This window comes from Dromaius novaehollandiae, chromosome 2 (genome assembly GCF_036370855.1).
Source record: "Dromaius novaehollandiae isolate bDroNov1 chromosome 2, bDroNov1.hap1, whole genome shotgun sequence".
NCBI classification, from domain to species: Eukaryota; Metazoa; Chordata; class Aves; order Casuariiformes; family Dromaiidae; genus Dromaius; species Dromaius novaehollandiae.
Window position 1 is genome coordinate 27,771,241 of NC_088099.1, and position 20,541 is coordinate 27,791,781.

Sequence of the window (20,541 nt, forward strand, 5' to 3'; positions counted from 1 at the left end):
GGTACTTCACAAGTTGATGTTCTTTGTAATGTATCTGTGATCTATTCATTTGCATCTGTTAACTGATGGACAGGTTGAGTCACAGTTAATTAAGACATGAGTCTTGATTAACCTATTCAATATACTTAATAATGAGTATAATTTGTGAATGCTTTTAAGCTAATTTCTTTTTACCTTATGACTTAGGCTGCCACGGCAAAACCTCATATAATTGTAGCAGGAGCAGCCACGGTAAGCTATACATTTACTAGACATTTTAGTAAGGAAGGAAGTTCTAGTAGGATAATTTTTATGCCATCCAGTGGGTGCAAGATGAAGTTTTTGTCCCAGTTTAAAATAGAAGAACACTCTGAGTGAGTTTTTTGTTTATAAGAAGTCATTCTAAAATACCAAGTATATTTTATTATAGCTGTGTGGTGTACAATACTTGCTTATTAGCAGTAATATTCGTTGATATGCTTTGATTAGCCTGAAACACAGGTAATAAAAAGATTCTTTGTGAGAACCAGATTATTCATAAAAAGCTCTAAGTAAAGAACTTGCATATTAACTGAGATACATGCTTAATTAACCGTGTTTTCAGTCACAAAATACTGCTTTTGAGGATGGCCCAATCTGGGAATGCTTTTTCGAGTCTCCCACTCTTCTCTTAGATTTACATATGGGCAAAAATTTTACAGGAAAATCTAGACTAAGTGATTGTAATTCCTGAATCTTGTCCCACTGGAAGGTTCCAGCACTGCTTTAGGCTACAGCGTCACAGGAAAAAAAGGGCTGACAAGGACCTGAAGAGGTCCTCTAACCCATTGGTTTGGCACAAGGCAAGATTATCATGCTTGACATGAGTTTGTCTAACTAGTTTTAAAAAAAACTCCCAGTGATGGTAATTCAGCAGCCTCTTCCAAGTAGTCTGTTCCAGTAGTGATTGGTACTGAGAGTCAAGAGTCTGTAAGATTGCTGCTCTCATTAACTTCCAAATTTAATGTCGCCTACTTCCAAATTTTTTGAAGTGCAATTTGAAAGGATTTAGCCACTGTAATTTCAAATCAGCAGTTGGGGGGGGGGGGGGGGGAAGAAGGGTACCATTTTAAACAAAATCCTTTGAGAGCAGTTTGGTTTAGAGACAAGTTAGGCATTCTACCAGTCTGGAAATTCTTGGACATGCTAATGCTTTAGGTGAAGGTTAAATATGTGCGTGTGCATGCTTCCACACATTTTTTTCCCTGATGTGGTTTTTCCTGATGTAGTCAAAAATTCTCCCCAGAGTTCGGTTTTTGTACAGGTGAAACCCCCAAATTCACTTCCTGTGTAGGATCCACATAAATATATTGGGCTTTAAGAAGCTTGGTAAGCCTAGAATATCTCCGCTTAGCTCCAGAATCTAGCATATTTTATGAGTATAAGTCATTATCTTATTTTACAGAGAAGATGCCATTCTGTACAGATAGTGTTCTGGGACACACAAACCCAGGTTGCAAAACTACAGGACTTTGCTAAATAATTTATTTTACTTATATATATATCAGCCACAGCGTGTTGTCCTCTGGATAACAGAAGAAATATGAAACAACAACATGCATGTGATGCTTAGCTTTTCATAACATGCAAATATATTTACATAAAACATAAATAGTGACATCTACAGTTGGCCAAAGCTAAACACCTCCTATTTTAAGTGACGTGCGGAAAAATAAAGTGCTTCAAAAATCTGCTGCATCAGCATCATTACCACTGCTTTGACTTTGGCTAAATCAGTATAGATACAATAATATTTAAACATGCTACAGCTGTATTGCTTACAGAAATTCTTCTTAAAAGCTGGGAGAGATTCTTGGATGATCATAGGATTCTTGTGATCCTTTAACGTAGAGGATGAAATCAGAAATCTTAACAGCTTTTTTTTTTCTTTCCTTTCCTTTATGGATATCTGTAAAACATTACTTTTCTAGAAATGTCAGAACTTGATACCACCTTCAAGTTTTGCTGGCATGTATCTTTTGCTGAAGTCAGAGTTTTACTAGGGTGAAATCTACTGGATTTGGCCCTGATTCTTACGTAGTGTGACTGTTACTGCTACTTCATCATTGTTCAAGTCAGGAGACTTGTAATTAAAACAGCTTGCATCATATAATTTATGAAAAATCAAATATACAGTAAGCTAAATAATATAGACTGTGTCTTTAATTGGTCAGTTTGAATTTAATTATTTCGTTAGACAGTTACTTCTAGAGTGAAGTTTTTGAATGCTTTAATAATGAACAGTAAGAGAATAAGCTAGCTTTATAAAAGTAGAAAAATAGCTACTAAAGGAGAAATACGATCAGTTAATATAGGATCCTCAGACATATGGGTTCTGAATCTCTTTTTATTTAATTCTCCAGTGGTCTATCAAGATTCACAATGGCAGCAACGAAGCCCTCACACAGTATAAAATCAATATCACTTCAATTGCACCTCTTTTGGAAAAATTAGCAAAAAGTAGTGATGTTTACTGGGTCTTACAAGGTAAAGTAATGGACAGTAGGTAATGACAATTTGTACTATCACTGTTTGTTGAATCAGTATCTTGTAGGATATGGAAAACTTAGTCCGTACTGCTTGCTTCCAGAGAAAAAGGATGTTGGTTGGATTCCAGTTTGGCCCTTCTTGCAGCCTAGCTAGCTGTTACTAGTGAGGGAGATTTTAAAGCCCTCTCTGCAAAGTCTTTTGCCTTCTGAACTCTTAACTCTTTTTTTACTCAGTCTCAAGATGCCAGGATCATTCTCGCAGTGCTATGCTCTGTACGTGCCTCCTGGGAGTCAAGGGCACAAGTGCATAAAACATCTATTTGTCTGTGCTTGCGTTCACTTCATTTTTCAGATGACATGAGTAATAGAGAGGTTTAGCAAGTGCATCCTGTGTGTGTGTGTCCAAAATGAATAGATATATTCTAGAGAATACAGAGAATTTAATTCTCTAGAATGAAACTTGCTTTTGTACATTGAGCATTGATGAGTTAAGCTTAGGAGTCAAAGAACATGGTTCAAAATGAGTCTGTGAGATTTTTATTATGGCACCAAACTTCAATTCATTCTTTTGCTTTTCTTGAATAAAACTAAGATGTGTTTCTGACACCAAAAATGAGCTCATAGATAGAATGTGCTCCTGGTTTATCTTCCACGGACTGTAACATTTTAGGTGGTTATCACCTCAGTTTAAAAGGCAGGTAGATTTTGAGCCCTGGCAGGAATATACCCTGATGTACCCTCACAGTCGCACCCTAACTCCTAACTTCTTATCAAAGATAGTTTTAGAGGTTTACCTGAACCATCAGATTCATCTTTTCACATTCCTTTCAAAACCACCGTTATTTAGAACAAAAGCAATTAGTTGTCAGATATGTCCCAATGTGCTGTTGATAAAGATCCAGACTGTTTAAGTCATCTGTGAGCTCTTTATGCTCATAATGGAACAAATAAGGGGAAAAGCACATAGGACTAGACTAGACTAGATATATCTAGACTTTTATTGTCCGAAAGTAGGCATGAGGTAGATAAAGTAAACCAACATATAGCTCTTAAAGAATGTTTTATCAGAGTTTATGAAGCTTTTCATGGCAACCTGCTGATATCCAACTAAGCTTTTGACCTAGAACTCAGTATAGCTTTGTATTATGCTTTAAATAATCTCTGAAGCCTGTAAGCAATCAAATGGTGGTCCGCTCTTCTGAAAAACTGAGATTCTGCCATTAGTTAAATTGGAATCATCAGGAACAAGTGGAATACGCTTATGGACTATGGCTTAAAAAATGAGAAACTGGTTTCTTCTGCAGTAACTGAGTTCTTTGAGATTTTTTCTGTGTGTATATTCTGCTACCTGTCTTCTGTCCTCTTGGCTTGAAATCCTTGCAGTGAGGATTCCATTATTCAGAGAAGGCAGGAAGAGCTGTGTGCTCCAGCACATATACCCTCATCATGGAGCACAAAGGCTTGGGGAAACCACACAAGCATTCATACGTGGCCAAAACTTTCTAATCTCTGCAAATGCTTGCATAACTAGCAGAATGCCAATAAAAACATTTCATCTTAAAAAACTCTAGTTACTGTAACAGTCACTCATTCCTCACTGTGTTTGCTTTCTATAGCATTAAACGATTGTAGCTAGCAAAATGAATTTAGACTGTTCAGCCTGAGCAAACAAATGTATTAAGTTGAAGATTAATGTGCACATTCTTTGTGCTTTCATATTCAGATCCTGTTTATGAAGATATGCTGAGTGAAAGTCGGAAAATGATCACTAATGAGAAAATAGATGCTTATAATGAAGCAGCTGTTCGTATTCTGAACAGCAGCTCCCGAAATTCCAAAGCTAAGGTTAAAGTGTTCAGTGTATCAAAGTTGATAGCACAAGAAACTATCATGAAATCTTCAGATGGCCTGCATCTCCCTGAATCAAGCAGAGAAACAGTGAGTATTTTTAGCTTTGCTCAACATTAAAAAGCATTGATCATGAAACAAGATTTTCATGAATGTTCTGAAATGGCTGACTGTATAAATTTAATAATGACCTGCACATTCTTCAGGAAGTTTTGTTCAACAGATCCCGATAGAAAGAAGGGCAGTTGGTTATATGAGATTTTTTAAAACATAATAGTTCTGTATATTAATACATAGCTATTTTAAAATAGATTTTAATTCTATGAGTTAAAGAAAAATATACAGTCTCTAGATCTTTTGGATCCTGAGTAGTCCAGGGTGCCAGTTTCGTGCCTTCATTTGCATGAATGAGTTAGGATAATAATGATTAGGAATAAGTCTTAATTTTTCACCGTGTTTGCATGTAATTCCATTTAGGGAGGAGTATGAAAAGGCTGATAAAACACACAATAGACACCTTTCTGGTTGCATGGCACACCACTGACGTTTTTCCTTATTTCATCTATTACCTGCTGACACATATGCACACATTCAGGCTCTCTGAATTTCGTTAGAGTCTGCCCTTTTTGTGACTTAACACTGTGTCACTTTTAGTCCCACTTCTTTGGGTGTTTCAGTTACTTTCAAATGTTAGATGAAATAAACATCATCTCAACACAGGTTTGGGTCTCACTGTCATGTTTTATGGGTTTTCAATATTATACACCTTTCCGCCCATAAGTTTGCCAGCTATTTTTCATTTATAGGCTCTTTAGCTTCCTTTAGTCCCTTTAGCTGCTTGTGCAGACAATCCTTTTATAAGGATTAGGTCTTTTTGCTCATCTTGGGGATCACAGGGCTTGCTGTTTGTCAGAGATGTTCTGATTCTGCTACTGAAAGCAGCTAGGTACATGGGGGTACTATGAAGTTTTTAACTCTATAATGATACAGGGGAAATGCATATGTTTTTTGTTATTGCATAATCCAGTTTAAGAAAACTTCTTGTGCTGAAAATTTTATTTTATTGCAAAGAATTGACAAAACTTCCTATTTCTTTGACAGAATGCAATGATTCTCATGAATGTCTACTGCAATAAGATTTTGAAGCCCATTGATGGCTCCTGCTGCCAGCCTCAGCCTCCTCTCACTCTGATACAGAAGTTAGCTTTCTGTTTCTTTACTTTGTCCATTTTTGGGTATTTAATTATCAATTTAATTCATCGGAATAACTATCGGAAGAACAAATCATGCACTGACTTGGAAAATGGAGAGGAAAAGAAACCTGCTGTCAGTACTCCTACTGTTTCTACTCTAGAGACGCTGTTACACTCCTTCTGCAAACTTGGTCTAATCATGACCTATTTTTATCTGTGCGACAGAGCAAATCTTTTCATGAAGGAAAATAAATTCTATACACATTCATCTTTCTTCATACCAATCATCTATATCTTGATTTTGGGGGTATTTTATACCGAAAATACCAAAGAGGTAATGATTATCCTGACATCCCACTTGTAATGTTTCCCAGTTTGACTGTAAATTTCTAACTGCTAAATATTGAAGGTTAAATTCTCAAAATGGGTATAAATCATCTGCAGAAAATGGTCTCACAAGCACTATAATATTTGTAATGTAATTAGAGGCAAAGCTTTTTGAAAGTAGATGAATATGAATGTTTTCAGCTATTGTCCCTCAGTCAAATTTTAAGTGAGCATAGCTCAAATACAAGAGAGCATAGATCACATTAACATCTAATATACCAGTGTCTGTTACAGAGGAGGCCTTTACAGTTTAGACCTATCTGCCCGCAAAGTGGTTTATTGTTTCATACTTTCTCCTCATTTTGTTGATGTTCATTGTACTTGTTGGAATAGCAACACTCTTGTTTTGTTTTGCATTAGACTAAAGTGTTAAATAGAGAACAGACTGATGAATGGAAAGGTTGGATGCAGCTTGTTATTTTGATTTATCATATCTCTGGAGCAAGCACGGTAATTGATTTGAATTTCATACTTTCAAGTGGGGATGGAATCTGGATATGTTAATTTGAAAGAAAGATGAAGCTTTATTTATCTTTAAGACAAAGCTTAAAATGTGCAAATATTTATCAGACTTGATTAGAATGAATAGCTAATATTATTGTTCCTTTATTTTTAAAAATGGCATTTGCAGAGTTAGTTTTTCTCTCTCCCTTTCAGTGTAGATGTCATTGATAACATTTTATGTATTACATACCAATGAAAAGATATACTTCTGTTTGCTTCTTGGAGAAAATGACATTGATTTATTTCTAATTGCTAGCAACACTTCCTTTTTATATTTAGAACTTGAAAGTGCTGAAGGATAAGCTTTCACAGGTCCCTTCTGAATGGTTTCTTGAATGGTTACAGAGTATGGAGATGTAGAATAACAGATAGAACAGAAGAAATACATTCAGATTTTAACATCTGAGAGGCAAGGTCAACAAAAGAGCTTAGTAAGAAAACAGGAAATGCAGCATAATGTTTCTTCTCTTAGTGTAACCTGATTTAGTGCAATGCAGAAAAAGTGTAAAATAGGAAAACCAAAAGCATTTCCGTGTCCATTTATAAAAGGTACCTATTTTTTCTCAACAGTTTTTGCCTGTGTACATGCACATTCGAGTTCTCGTTGCTGCATATCTGTTCCAAACAGGTTATGGGCACTTCTCCTACTTTTGGATAAAGGGGGACTTTGGTGTATACAGAGTGTGTCAGGTAAGAATACTGACTGTTTTTATAAAGAAATGTGTTCAGATACCAAAGTATTCCAACTCCCTAAATAATATGGTGTCAGATTATTTCATCAAGGTTTGCCATTCCAAAATATAGCCATTGTTTCACTGTAAGCTAGCCTGTGTAATCAGCAGTCTTTAATACAAACATATAACAAATATTAAAGGTATTTATAGTGGAAAAATGTAAGTATGTAAGCCTTAAAACATTCGTAATAATTATTTTCCAGCATATAGCAATGGAGATTAACTAATGATCCAGGCAGTCAGGGCTGGCAGAAAAGAGGGATAGTCATGTCAGCAGATTTATTTGGGTAAATCTTCTTAAGTTTCTTCTATAGTCAGTGGTGAATAAGAGGCTTATTCAGAAAATGATCACATTCAGATAAATGTGATGTTCTGAATCACCCTCTGGAAGAGCGTTTCTCCAGTAACTATTGAGAGTACCAAGAGGGGCAAGCTGGTCGTGGTAGGCGTCTAAAGGTGGGTGGCTCTTGTCTGCTGTCCTCTGTTTTTGGGAAATACTGTGGTTTTCCCAAATTAGTCATTTGAGATAATTTCATTTTCTTTCCCTTACCTATTCTCACCACATCAGTCTGCTCCATGTTCATGTATTCCTGTGTTTTTTTTAATTACTAATATGTTTATATTAGAGTTTTCTTTTTACAAGTATATGAATGTTTGGTGAATCCAAGATGCTGTTGTACACAGAATTTCTTTTTTTTACCTCCTCTGGGAATAAAATTATTCAGCAACCCCCAGCACATTGGTTTTGTTGCTCCCAGCACTGCAAGGCTTTATGTAGCTGGAACAAACACCGTCTTGTGTCTGGTTTATTTTGAAGTCATTTCCACTTGCTTACGTTCTGAAAGCTTTTAAATTTGCATACATTTTGAATCTTTTCCTGACCGTTGGATCTGTTAAAGAAACTCTCTCCACATTGCTATTTTATTCAATATCTAACTGTTCCATGTGGAATTAGATAGCTAATACGTGAACGAGAGGCATCACTGGATTAATTTGCCACCTTTTTCAAAACATAGCAAAACATGAGTAAATATTGGACAGTGCTTACTTTTGTTAATGAAGAAAATGAATATTTGCCAAGCTGTAGCAGTTAAAAAAAAATCCTCTATTGCTATCAAATGTTATATTGGTTGGAGACAACATTGGTTGAACGAACATCATTCTGTTATATAACCCAGGTCATCCTGCTTATTTAACATATGACTGCAGCATAACTGCGGCACTGGTAAGGACACTCCCTGAGCTTTAACTGAGCTAACCCATTTAGCAGTGGGTCCCCAGCCTGAGGCCAGCTCTGTTTTAGCCTGTGTTCGTTGCTGTTGCTACCGCGGTTGGCCAGGGCAGGACTGGTCCGGTACCCCATAACCAGCCTGCAATCTCATTGCATTGCTGATACTCTCCAAGATGCTTATCCGCCTTTCGACCGAAATGTAATCAGCATGTGAAATGTAAAATACTGATGTATTTTCATACAGTACTAAAGAAGAGTGTCCCCCATCTGTCTCAGGTCCCCCTCCTGGTTTGTATATCCTAAATGGGAATATACCATCTTCTCTTCTCTTCCAGGTCTTATTTCGTCTCAATTTCTTGGTTGTGGTACTGTGTATAGTGATGGACCGACCTTACCAGTTCTACTACTTCGTGCCATTAGTCACTGTCTGGTTTATGATCATTTATGTCACCTTAGCTATATGGCCTCAGATAGTCCAGAAGAAAGCAAATGGTAAGATAATTTTTTTTCCTTCTGCTATAGAACATTTGCATGTTGCTACAGATAATTAACCATCTGGACTTTATTCTTAGTAGACCTCAGTCTCTTTGTAACATGATACAAATATATTGAGCAGCTATTCACAGAAATACAGTTTGTCATATACGAATAATATGTCAGATGGTTGAAAGATGTAACAACTGGTAACTAGACTATCTCTGGTTAAACTGTCAGGTTAGAATATGTTTTTATCGGGATTTTGACCATCAGAAATGTATTTTTTTCAGAAGTTGTAGTGTTGAATGCAAGCTAAAAACATAGGTTACGGTTTCTGTACTAGCTGAAATTTTTACTGTAGCATATGGACAGGTAGGCATGAACAGGGATGCTCCAGACTTCTCCCATTCTGCCTTGCTAGTATGTCTACTACTTAGTAACTAGTTGCATCATATCCTCCCAAATTAGAGCTTGGGGTTTGTTATCTCAGTCTCTTAGGTTAAGCGTATTGTCAGAAATATTTCTTGTGAGATGAATGTTATAAATAAAAATTGAAGTGAAACCCCACTTCATTTCATGCATTGCAGTTCACTGAAGGGCTGTCATCATGTGGTAAATACTTGATTATTTAATTCACCTAAATTAGAACTGGTAACCTTGTAAGTCTAGATCCTTCTTTCCTATAGATGTAGTAATATCCAAATTTTATATAATCTGCAGATATGACAATGAAACACACTAAATTCATGCTAGGATTAGATGTTGTAGAAGTATACGATGATATCCAGAAGGCAGATAGCTCTGATATTTTTTCCTACAAAGGCACTTCTGTTCCAGATACAGAGAAATGACTGTTGTGTACCTCAGAGCCATAGTTTACTGTGAAACTAGAAGATCTGTCAGTGACAACTTTCACTTGTTTATGTTCCTGTTGACAGCTCCCAATTTATGTAGCAAGAGAGAGAGATGATTTTTCCGCTGCAGTGTTGAGGCTTGGGTAGAGCTTAACATCAGTCAGCAGCTTTGAGGAGCAGTTCCTCTGGCTTGTCTTGCTTCACAAGATACTTGTCCTTAATGAGCTGCAGTTGAACTTTGGAGTACAGCTCCTGGTACAGCTGGTACCTCAGAGTTTAAGAATATATGCTCTAGTTACGGCATATAACACAAGGTGTTAGTTGGGGGAAGGGGGGTTATATTCAACTTGAATAAGAACTACATGTGCAGAATGTTTGGGAAAGCAGAGGCTTTAAAATGGTGTTTCCATTTGTACAGCTAAATTCTGCCTCTTGCTATATATGCATGTTGTCCCTATTTTAGACATGAGGCTTAACGTAGGATTAATAGGTTGTTAGTTCCTGGAAATGTTTATTGTAATTGCTTAAAGTAAAATTTAAAGTGTAATATAGATGGTGGTAAAATACCGTGGGTGATATTTGAATGCTTATTTCTGAATGTATGTATTACTAAGCATATCTGCACTACATAACTGGCAACTATTATTAAATGAGTCGTTGCTTTTGCTATTGAAAAATTGATCACCAAATACTGATTAATTTATGTCTTCCTCAGGGAACTGCTTCTGGCACTTTGGTTTACTGCTGAAACTGATTTGCTTACTCATATGTATATATTTTCTATCATATTCTCAGGTTTGTGAATTTTCAGTATTTGTATCCTTAAAAGTTAATAATCTTACCTGCATTTACTTTTTAATGCTGCTCATAACTTGAATATTTGCTACTGTGTCATAAATACAGAAGAAAAAATGGAACCGTTCCATTTCACCTTTTCATATTTGAATCAGTGTGGATGCTGGAAATAACCTCAATTCTGTATCTTATTCATTTCTTTCTAATATTTGACATTATGATTTCAGTATACTACTGCAGACTTAATAAAAATGAAGGTCTGTGCTTAGGGGTTTTTTTTGAATGTGCTTAACATCACTGATTTTTGAATCTGATAGCATTGGGGTACAGACATCTGTGTCCTTTGAGGACTGGTGTTAAAGACTGATGCATTAGCAAAAGACTGGTTTTCATTTAAATTCATGACTTACAATGTACTGTAAGTATACCTGACAGAGAAATAAGAGCAGAGTTGTAAGGGCAGAAAACTGTAGTTTTCTGAAGCATGTGCATTTGTTATTCCAACACATGATTGGATCTCTCCCTTTAAGCCTGCAGTACAAAGTGGAAGGTGAGAATGCAAATACCTTCATCAGTGGGAAACAAAAAGGAAGACTTCTCTCATCTGAGAAAGTATTTTTGGTTTTTTGGGTTGTTTGGGTGGGGTTTGTGTTTGTAGAGAAGCCAGTTATTTTGGTAAGGTCACATAGCTTCAAGGTCATGATTTGAACTGGTGAAACAGAGATGCGATAATACTAAAAGACAGCTACATCATTGATTTAAACTTAGTAAATACAGCTGAAGTCAATGTTAATACTTTTTCCATGTTTTTTTTACAGGGTGCATTTGAGAAGATATTTTCTTTCTGGCCACTGTCCAAGTGTTTTGAACTGAATGGGAATGTCTATGAATGGTGGTTTAGGTGGAAGTTAGATCGCTATGTATGTAAAGTTTGCATAAATTTATAATGGTCTTTTAAGCATATTTTTTTAATATGGGGTTGGTTTTTGTTTTGCTTTCTCTGTCTCCAGAGAAGATAGGAATTTGATGTTCCAGTAGATTGTTTATTGTAAGACTAAGCTGTATCCACCTTACATTTGCAAATGTCTGTCAAAGCCTTGCTTAAAAGATAGAGCATGACTTATTTGCTGCTGGATCCTGCTTAGTTGCTTTAAAAAAGAAAAGTCATAAAATGACCTTGTTTTTTGTCATATCTCAAACAGAAATTTTGGTGCAAAGAAATCTTGAAATGCCTTGAAATGCAAATCTATTGTGGTAGCTTTCTTAATAAAATTTTTTGGAAAATCAAATCAAGGGTATATTTCTTTTAAGATAACCTCAGAAACACTTCTGATAAAATCGAGGGTCTTGAGTCCAAAAATGTTTTAAACAGACTGTTTTTACTTTTTTACTCATATTTTAAAATGTTTTTACAGTAGGAAAGTGTTTTCTTCCCCCTTATTGGTACATAAAATGTTGAGGGTAGAACAGGGACACGATTCTCTCTTTTTTGCCTTTTTGGAAAGGTGAGTGGAGGGTGTAAGATAAAAGCATCCATATGCTAACCTTCTCCTTAACCTTATGGAGGGGTGGCACACTGCCCCCTCTGGCGTTTTTTAGTAACTTAAATTTTTTTGCATAACCCGAAGTGCACTGTACAGAAACATTTCAGCCATGGAGCTCTGTTGCTTATGAACAGCACATGTTCTGTGATCCTGCTAAAGAGGAAGTCCCAAAATAAATACAGAAAACAAGTACTGCATGGGCCTGAAACAGCATCTTGTTGCTAGCTAATGAGAACTTGGCATAACATCATAAAACACTGCTGAATAATTCTGTCTGTGAGAGAGGAAAGCACTTGTAGTGCTTCTTGAACATTTTCACCTGCCAAGTTGGGAGAAAGCCAAAGAGACTCATGGTTTTTCCCCAGGGAAAGCCCTTTTCAGTGCTGGCAGAGATTGCAAAGAGGATAGTGGGTACTTGAAAGCTTCTTGAAATTTCATTGTCATATGTTTAGTGCTCTGTGAAGCATTAGTTAGAGTACTCTGTTCTTCATTTTGAAACTTAGTTGAAAATGCAGCTTGTAACAACTTAGTGTAGGAAGCCTATTTTTGTTTGTTACAGTAAATCTGGGCAAGGAACTTCTGACAAGTAGGCTTTGATATTACAAATAGCTTCAACTGTAGCATCTCTGTTAAGTAACTTAGAGTTTGTACCCAAAGCACATTTAAAAGCTCTGAAATAGTCACTGCATTCTTTTTGTCTTTTACAGGTGGTTTTTCATGGGATGCTGTTTGCTTTTATTTATCTGGCATTGCAGAAATGTCAGGTGCTTTCTGAAGGAAAGGGAGATCCTCTTTTCTCCAATAGAGTTTCAAATGTTTTATTATTTATTTCAATTGTGTGCTTTTTGGTAAGTACCTAGTATAATTAGTATAATCAAGTTTGTAAATCTCTAGAGTCAGCTCTAGAATTTGCAGTTCTTGCTTAGAATGTATGTTTATTCAAAAAAATCAACTCTTGTTTTGGGAATATTTCAGCTGTTTTGTGCACAGCCCTACCTAGCTACTCCGTAAAATATCTTTTCCTTTCAGTCAAGTGTAGATGAAAATACCATTACTTTTTCAGATCATTGCAAAGATTACAAAAAAGTCACATCCTAGAAACAATGTGGTAGATAATGCAGCTCTTTAGTCTTGATTGCGTGTCTAACTGTGATGAATAAATTGTCAACAGTATTTTTGTGTCTTAGGGTATACATAATTATGGCATTCATCAGTTGCAAAGAAGAATTTGAGAGAAACACTAAACTAAGCACAATGTAGTTCTTTCTTTTCTTGTACCATGCTTTAGTGACTCTACTACTGCTGAAGCATTTCAGGATAACTTGTGTGTTGTTTCATTTTGAAATCTTATATATAATGGTTAAATATAATTGTTACATAGGCTGATTCTTTTTTTTTTTTTCCTTTCTTTCTTTTAGACCTACTCTGTTTGGGCTAGTAGCTGTAAAAACAAAACTGACTGCAATGAACTGCATCCTTCTGTTTCTGTTGTGCAGGTAAATATATTCCTTTTCCTTACAATTACAGTGTCAAGGCTGTTCTTTTTTTTTTTTTAATTGTTTTTAAAAAATAGTATTTTTGCTTTAACATAGAATTTCAAATGATGAGCTTCATTTTCATGTCTGGAAGTAAGAAAGGGCTTAGAGCGCTGCTGCCTCTTTTTCATTGCCTTTAGCACTGAAATCACATACTGCGATTGTTTTTTGATTAACCTTGGTGTCCTTGGTGTACGTTGCATATGCACAGTAACCATCGAAATGGTGTATGCACGTAACATTCCTATCTATGTAGGTGTCATAGGTGTGTTACTTTATAGGGCAGGCTATGAAGTGAGGGTCTGTTGAGACTATTAGCTGCTCCAGTGGACTTTCCTGGGAGCTGGTTCTCCCTGGGCAGCACAAGCCGAGGCTGCAGTGTCAAGATCTGCTGCAGGATGGGACCAAGTTGCAAACAGGGTACAGGGCTTTTGGGACTAGGGACTCCCTCTTTCCTCCACAGTAAATGCACACAGTGTGCAAAGAGAGCTGTAGACTCTGTCCCCTCTAGCACTGTTCAAGGCCAAAACCAACTTTAGATTAATTACTTAGCAGTGGGAGAAAGAAGGGAGCTGTAGGAGAACATGAGCATTTGGGAGGCATTAGTGTAGTAAGAGAGCTGTGGGGCTCTATATTTGCTGGGGAGGCTTGGGGGGACCTGCTTTTGGAAGGAGAAGAGGTGAGCAATGGAGGGATGCGTGTGGCTGCCTTAAAGTTAGATTTTGTCTTTTATTGTGTATCCTTCCCCAACTGTTCACCAACACTTCCGTTCTAATCCCTCTCCAAGTTTCATTTTTTTATACTTTCTCCTGCTCTGTTGCAGGGCAGCACGGGTTACTTAATTTTTTAAAACTAATTTTGTCAATCTTGCCATCCTCTCTTTGAAAACTGAGAGTGGTCTTACATTTGTAGACACTTTCATTTTAGGCTGGCATGGTATAACATTTTGTGACTGTGCTTAGTAAGTGTATACTAATATGTATCAACATCAAGGCTATGGTTCTACAAAAACTCTGTGTGACTTGCTATGCTATAGGAATGTAGGTATGAGATTTGCAAGATCAAGTCCTAATCTGTTAAGTATAAACTGCTTGGGTTTGGCTGTTTTATATAAAAGATTTTAAAGAAAATTTAACAAAACATTTTTGCCATGCACTTGTTAGACAGTGACAATGTGTAAACTTTTTAGTATGTGATCTGAAAGCTACTTTTCACCCACAATCACCTTTTTTTTTTAAGATTTTAGCTTTCATCCTCATCAGGAACATTCCTGGATATGTCCGCTCTGTATACAGCTCATTCTTTGCCTGGTTTGGCAAAATTTCTTTAGAGGTAAGTAGAATGAAGTGCAGTGGATTTCAGCTTAGGACAGTGTGGTATTTTCATTATGTGAATTGTAATATAATACACAATAGTATTAAACATAATAGCGTTTAACTTTATTTAGCACTGTAGCCTCTGTCTGCACTTAAAAATAGTAGCTGAAATAGCAGGCTCACAATAACGATCTTATTGCTTATGCTGGTTTGGGGGCGAGTTTAGGATTGTGGGGCTGGGGATTTAATGCTGGGGTAGGCAATGAAGTGGATGCAATTGGATGATAAAATTTAAGATGGTTCAAGAATCATCATGAATTATACTAACTAGCAGAACGCTTACAAATGCGTTTGCCCTAGAAAGCTTTGCTTTGTTAATAAACAAATATGATTTTACCAGCAAAACCATTCTTAAAACAGATGAAGGGAAGGAAAGATGAAGGGAAAAGAACTTACAGGAAAAACTCACTGTAATACAATGTATCTGTACATGATTTCTAAATTTATTTTAAAAGATCATATTTTCATTGTTCAGTTTCCTACTGAACTTTAAGGTGCTGATCAACCACCTACAGCGGCCTTGCATTCATCAGCAGTTAAGGTGTTATCTTTTATTTGCTGGCATGTTAAGAGGGCTGTCTGCAGAGATACGGTAACTGACCACAGGCATACTCCTCATCTGTTCTGACATAGTGTAAACGATGCTTCCCCAGCCCGTATCTGATTACGGACTAAGCTAACCTGTTTTACTGTGTACTGTAACAGACTAATAGCACAGGCAAGGGCAGTTGCTGTGCCTCATCTGTGGTGGCTTATAGCAAAGACACGTGGAATACAATTTTGCAAAATATGTTATTTAATCATTAGTGTCTGGCTTACACAGAAGTACATTGTGTCAGCTGATGCAGTAGTTAGAATTATATATGGGAGGCTTATGTATGAGTGTTTTAAAACCCACTCTGTTTTCCTTTTAGCTTTTCATCTGCCAATACCACATTTGGCTGGCAGCAGACACGAAGGGGATCTTGGTGCTCATTCCTGGATATCCAATGCTTAACGTTATGGTCAGCACTTTCATATTTGTGTGTGTGGCACATGAGATTTCTCAGATCACTAATGATCTAGCACAGATTGTTGTTCCTAAAGATAACCCAACTCTGCTGAAAAGGTTGCTATGCATAGGTGGATTTTTTTCTGGACTACTCCTCTTCTCAGCAGTTCAAGAGCAGTCAAGGCATTAACTTAAAAATGTTCTTGAAAACTTTCTTCAGGTTTACTTTGTATCTGCCTGAAAAAAAAATACTCAACTGGAGGTACAAGAAGACATTTAAATGAAGTGTGTGGAAAATGTATATAGTGGAAATGTACATATTTTGTGTGGAAATAGCCACCTTCTCTCAAAGAATCTGAGAAACAGGAATGCACTGTACAGAATTGCATGTGAAATTAAGTTTTCTACTGGATATAAATTTCTGTTTACATATCTGCTTAAACGTAACATGAAGAAGTGAAGTTAGATGGTTTAGCAATACCATATGGATATCAAGGAATTAACTTTATCTTGGGACAGTGGACTGAATGGTGGATATTTACTAGTGTACGGCATATAAATAACATACTGTAATCACTCTCATCAAGGAACTGTTTTTGTAAAAAGAGAGCAAACTTGTGATCCTTAGTTAATGGTTACCTTTGGCTGATGTGAAACATGAAGTTACTTCCCTGGTAATCCAGGGTATTTTTCTAAACAAATGGTAATTTCTTGTTTTGGAATGAGTATTTTTGATGGAGCTAGTATATGCTATATGAAACTCTTTATACTTTGAAACAAAAAGTCATCACCAGTTTAGTGATTTAAGATTATACCCAAGTTTACATAATGTTTTGTGGGGGTTTTTTATATATTTTAAGACATTTTCAGAAATACAGTGAATTCTGAGATTAAATTATTGTTAAAGATACATAGGCAATTTTATTTTGATTTTTCCTAAAATTGTTTACTTTTTAACAAGTTTTCCACTAATTCATTTAACTTTTTACAGTTCTCTGTGGAATCCCAGTGAACAAACAGATAAATAGTTTTCAGAGACTCAGTTGAATATTGAGAAGTTCTGGAAAACTCCCATCCTTTTGCAGTCAGGTGAAATCCCATCATACCCACTTGTCCGTATCTTACAGAGAAGGAAGAGCAGGGGAACATTCATTTTTGAATCTGTCTCTGAGTTTATAGGTGACTTTGAACTAGGTCTCACTAGGAAACTGGTGCCATATTCTATTCTGTAATATTTTCATTTAAAAGGATGAAAGTCAATCTGTTGATACCATGAGGATGAGGATTGAGTGGTGGTCTTGTTACATGCAGCTAATTCAGTTTCTTAAAATTTGAATGAAATGAGACAAGCTATTTGAATGAACCTGTTTTCCCATGCTGTCTAGCAGTGCCCATCCTTCATTAGCACAAATCGACTCTGAACCCAGTTTTAACTCTTTAGCATAAAAAGTAAAATTGAAAGAAATAGCACTTCCATGTGGAAGTGGCAGGTTGTGATTTAAGTTCCACTGATTCAGTGGAGTTATGATAATTCCTTCCTTGTTTGTGGTTTTGGTTTAAGTAATGCTTTGAGCTTCAGTTGTCTTTTCATTTTATTCTTCTACTGATTACTTCTTAGCAGTTGAAAAATGAGTACAGTATTGTTTTCCAAGCATATGTGCAATTATATGTAAGTATAAACAATATGAATCTTAATGTATACTGTATGTATTCCAGCACATACATGTTTTTGATGTTATCTCAGTTGAAAAAAGGAGTTCAAACTTGCAGCCAAAAATGACTGCAAAGTGATTTCTGTGAAAGAATGACTTCAAATTTTGTTTCAGAAAAGAGAATACCTTAAGGAAGATGGGTCCATTCAATCAGAAAAAGAAAAAATATTCATTTAACTCTCCAAAAATGGATTCATTGAGCAGTTTTGCTAAGTCAGCCAGCTATTTTGATAAGCTATTGGAAAGATAACTATCTGTTAATTTGTGTACATTATTTCCAATGTTTGGGAAGTTATCCTCATTTATCAGTACATTTGAATTACTGAAACAAATGGTATAGGTGAACACTGTAGTGGTGGATAGGACACACGACCTTCATCTATACTAGCATTAGGAGCAATGGAGAACTGTGAGTTTGAGGGATATTTTTTTGTTTTGTTCTTCACAAGCTAAGTATTGTAGATACAATTTTATTTATCTGTTGTACAGATTTGGTTAAAAGATTTATTTTTAATGTCTGAATTAATGCACTTGTTTACTATTGCTGTATGTGGGATAAATATATTTTCTTTTAAGGTTATGTGAAACTATTAAGTAATTTAAACATTAAATAAATGTGCTGTGGATGCTTATTTTTGTAATGGGAGGAGCATCAATTAAGTAAAAACTTTTTCTTGTTTGACTCTAGCTGGGCTACAGTTGACTGTTCTGCCTACCTTAAATTACAGATAAGTACTGCAGAGTTTCTCCAGAGTGATATTCTGGATGCTGTTTCTTCAAATACTTACTTATTTTCAAAGGGAAAATACTTACTAACACATCACAAATGATTTTGGGTGCAATGCAGGGAGAAAGACTCTTCTGTGGTAACTCAAACTGCTCAGGTGCCATGACTGTAACATTGGGGTTAAAATAGCCCTCTTCTGTGTTTGGTCCTTCCACACAGGACTGTCAGAAGTCAATGGAATTACAGATCCAGTAATCAAAATCACCCCCAGAGCCAAGGGCCTCTGGCAGGACTCTGCAGCAGAGGTCTTGACTACTTTCTCCCTGGGTTAAAAGCCAGAAACTCTGAGGTGAAGTTCTGTGGGAAAGCACAGGAATCGACTGTACTTCTCTTCAGTATGGCAACATCAGGAAACCCATCCTGCAATTTTCAGTTAAGGAAATAAGCTTTTTACTTAGCTTTTTACTTAGCTACTTCAGTCTCATATTACATAGTTAATAGAGAGCGGGACTCCTCAAGCAAAAGATTCAAAGCAGTATATTTCATTTAATCTCCAGGGGAGTTCCTCTTGTGATTATACAGGGGCTTTGGGGCTATTACATCTGCACTTGGCACCTGACATAAGTAGTGCAAATACTCTCCATCCTTTCCAGTTGCAGCATCTGTGTGGGCATCTTGCTCAGTGAAACAGAAACCCTGCAGTTCCAGTTCTTTGACTCTTAGACATTTACCATTCTTTACAGCTGTCCATGGTATTAACTACTGTACCAAGAAGTTGTTCAGGCATCATTATATAATAAACAGGCAACAACATGATTACTTAATTTTATGTTTTCCTATTTATTAGATTTTACATTTCATATATTTACAAAGACATCCTTAATGCTTTCTATTTATTTTGGTTGCAACTGTCACTTAATCATTACAATACAGTTCATACTGTCATTGTACATGGTTAAAAAGAGCCTGTGAATTTACTGTTTTAACTATCATGAATTTTAAATATTACTAATTCTTTAACAATTAAGTGGCTTTAGCCAGCTTTATAAATCTATGTCTCTGTGGTAGATATTTTAATCAGTAAAAATAAATCACTTCTTACTAAACTTACCTAAAATAAATGACACTTTTAACCATAAAATAGTTCAGATGTGCTTAATATTCAAATCTTCTACATCATTACATTCTTTTCAGAATATATATGGAGCACTCACTGGTACAAACTAATTATGTACATAACAATTTAGGAGACTTCCTTAACTATATTGGCACTGTTATATATTAATACAAATAAGAATGGCTTGATTTAACTGATTGTCAAGTCATCCTAAAATTATCAGAAATTATTATGATCCAAAACCAGTACTGCTCACAGAGTTTAGTCTTGTGTTGAATTAAGAATCATTATTTAAAATCTATTCCATTCATTTGTGTGTCAGAGCACTGAGAGCTTATGCATCTAAAATTAGGGGTAAAACCCAAATGCTGGTTGTACTCAGATTTTTCACAGCTTAGAGGAAAAAGGTACATTTTTTTAATTTAAGACAAATATCAGGTGACTACCTGCTTTCTAATTCATTTTGCATTGACAGTCAACCATCCAAACTGCTGGGAAAAAAGAACATTCTCTTAGCAGTCTGTCTGTCTGACAAGAAATTTTCTCTTCCTTGGTACATTTTGAATTTGTGAGCATGCAGATGTGACACAGGCCACTCCAGAAGTAAGTAGGAATGTCTGTTTATTTTGCCTATTTCAGAAACAGACTTAGTTTTTCAACTGAAACAGGCTGAGCCTCCTGTGGTATAATAGTGACTGTCACTGTCACATGGCTAGATGAGTTTGTTAATGTATTCTGTCTTGTGATTAGTGTTTAGGATGTCCTTGCCAACTGTGACCCTTCAGGCTGGGCAATGTATAAGTATAAAAAAAAGTTGTTTTTGTCTTGTTTGAAATATAAATCGAGTGTGCTTATCCACAGTGAGCACTGACCATATATTTTGCTGCACTTTTTATCACACCTGTTGCACGAAAGTATCTAAAAAGAATCTCAGCACTTAACTATCTGCCATGGTGTTGCATTCAGGTCCAATCCTGTAACTACATCATTGTTCGCTTAAAAATGAATA

At 36.0% G+C, this 20,541-nt stretch overlaps 1 protein-coding gene across 3 annotated transcripts in view; it reads left to right on the plus strand.

Annotated features, from left to right (window-relative positions):
- CASD1 (CAS1 domain containing 1) overlaps positions 1-20,541 on the plus strand; it is a 40,860-nt gene that overhangs the window by 18,418 nt on the left and 1,901 nt on the right. For 2 of the 3 annotated variants that reach the window (XM_064506085.1, XM_026098640.2), the window contains exons 6-18: positions 187-231; positions 2,382-2,505; positions 4,231-4,445; positions 5,457-5,882; positions 6,296-6,385; positions 7,010-7,129; positions 8,740-8,896; positions 10,451-10,530; positions 11,349-11,450; positions 12,782-12,922; positions 13,493-13,570; positions 14,849-14,941; positions 15,900-18,375. In XM_064506085.1, the coding sequence (XP_064362155.1) occupies positions 187-231; positions 2,382-2,505; positions 4,231-4,445; positions 5,457-5,882; positions 6,296-6,385; positions 7,010-7,129; positions 8,740-8,896; positions 10,451-10,530; positions 11,349-11,450; positions 12,782-12,922; positions 13,493-13,570; positions 14,849-14,941; positions 15,900-16,166 (1,938 nt within the window). In that variant the 3' untranslated portion in view covers positions 16,167-18,375. Of the gene's footprint in view, positions 1-186; positions 232-2,381; positions 2,506-4,230; positions 4,446-5,456; positions 5,883-6,295; positions 6,386-7,009; positions 7,130-8,739; positions 8,897-10,450; positions 10,531-11,348; positions 11,451-12,781; positions 12,923-13,492; positions 13,571-14,848; positions 14,942-15,899; positions 18,376-18,634; positions 18,848-20,541 lie in introns of those variants that run through there. The other variant, XR_010387595.1, reaches the window with a different exon arrangement.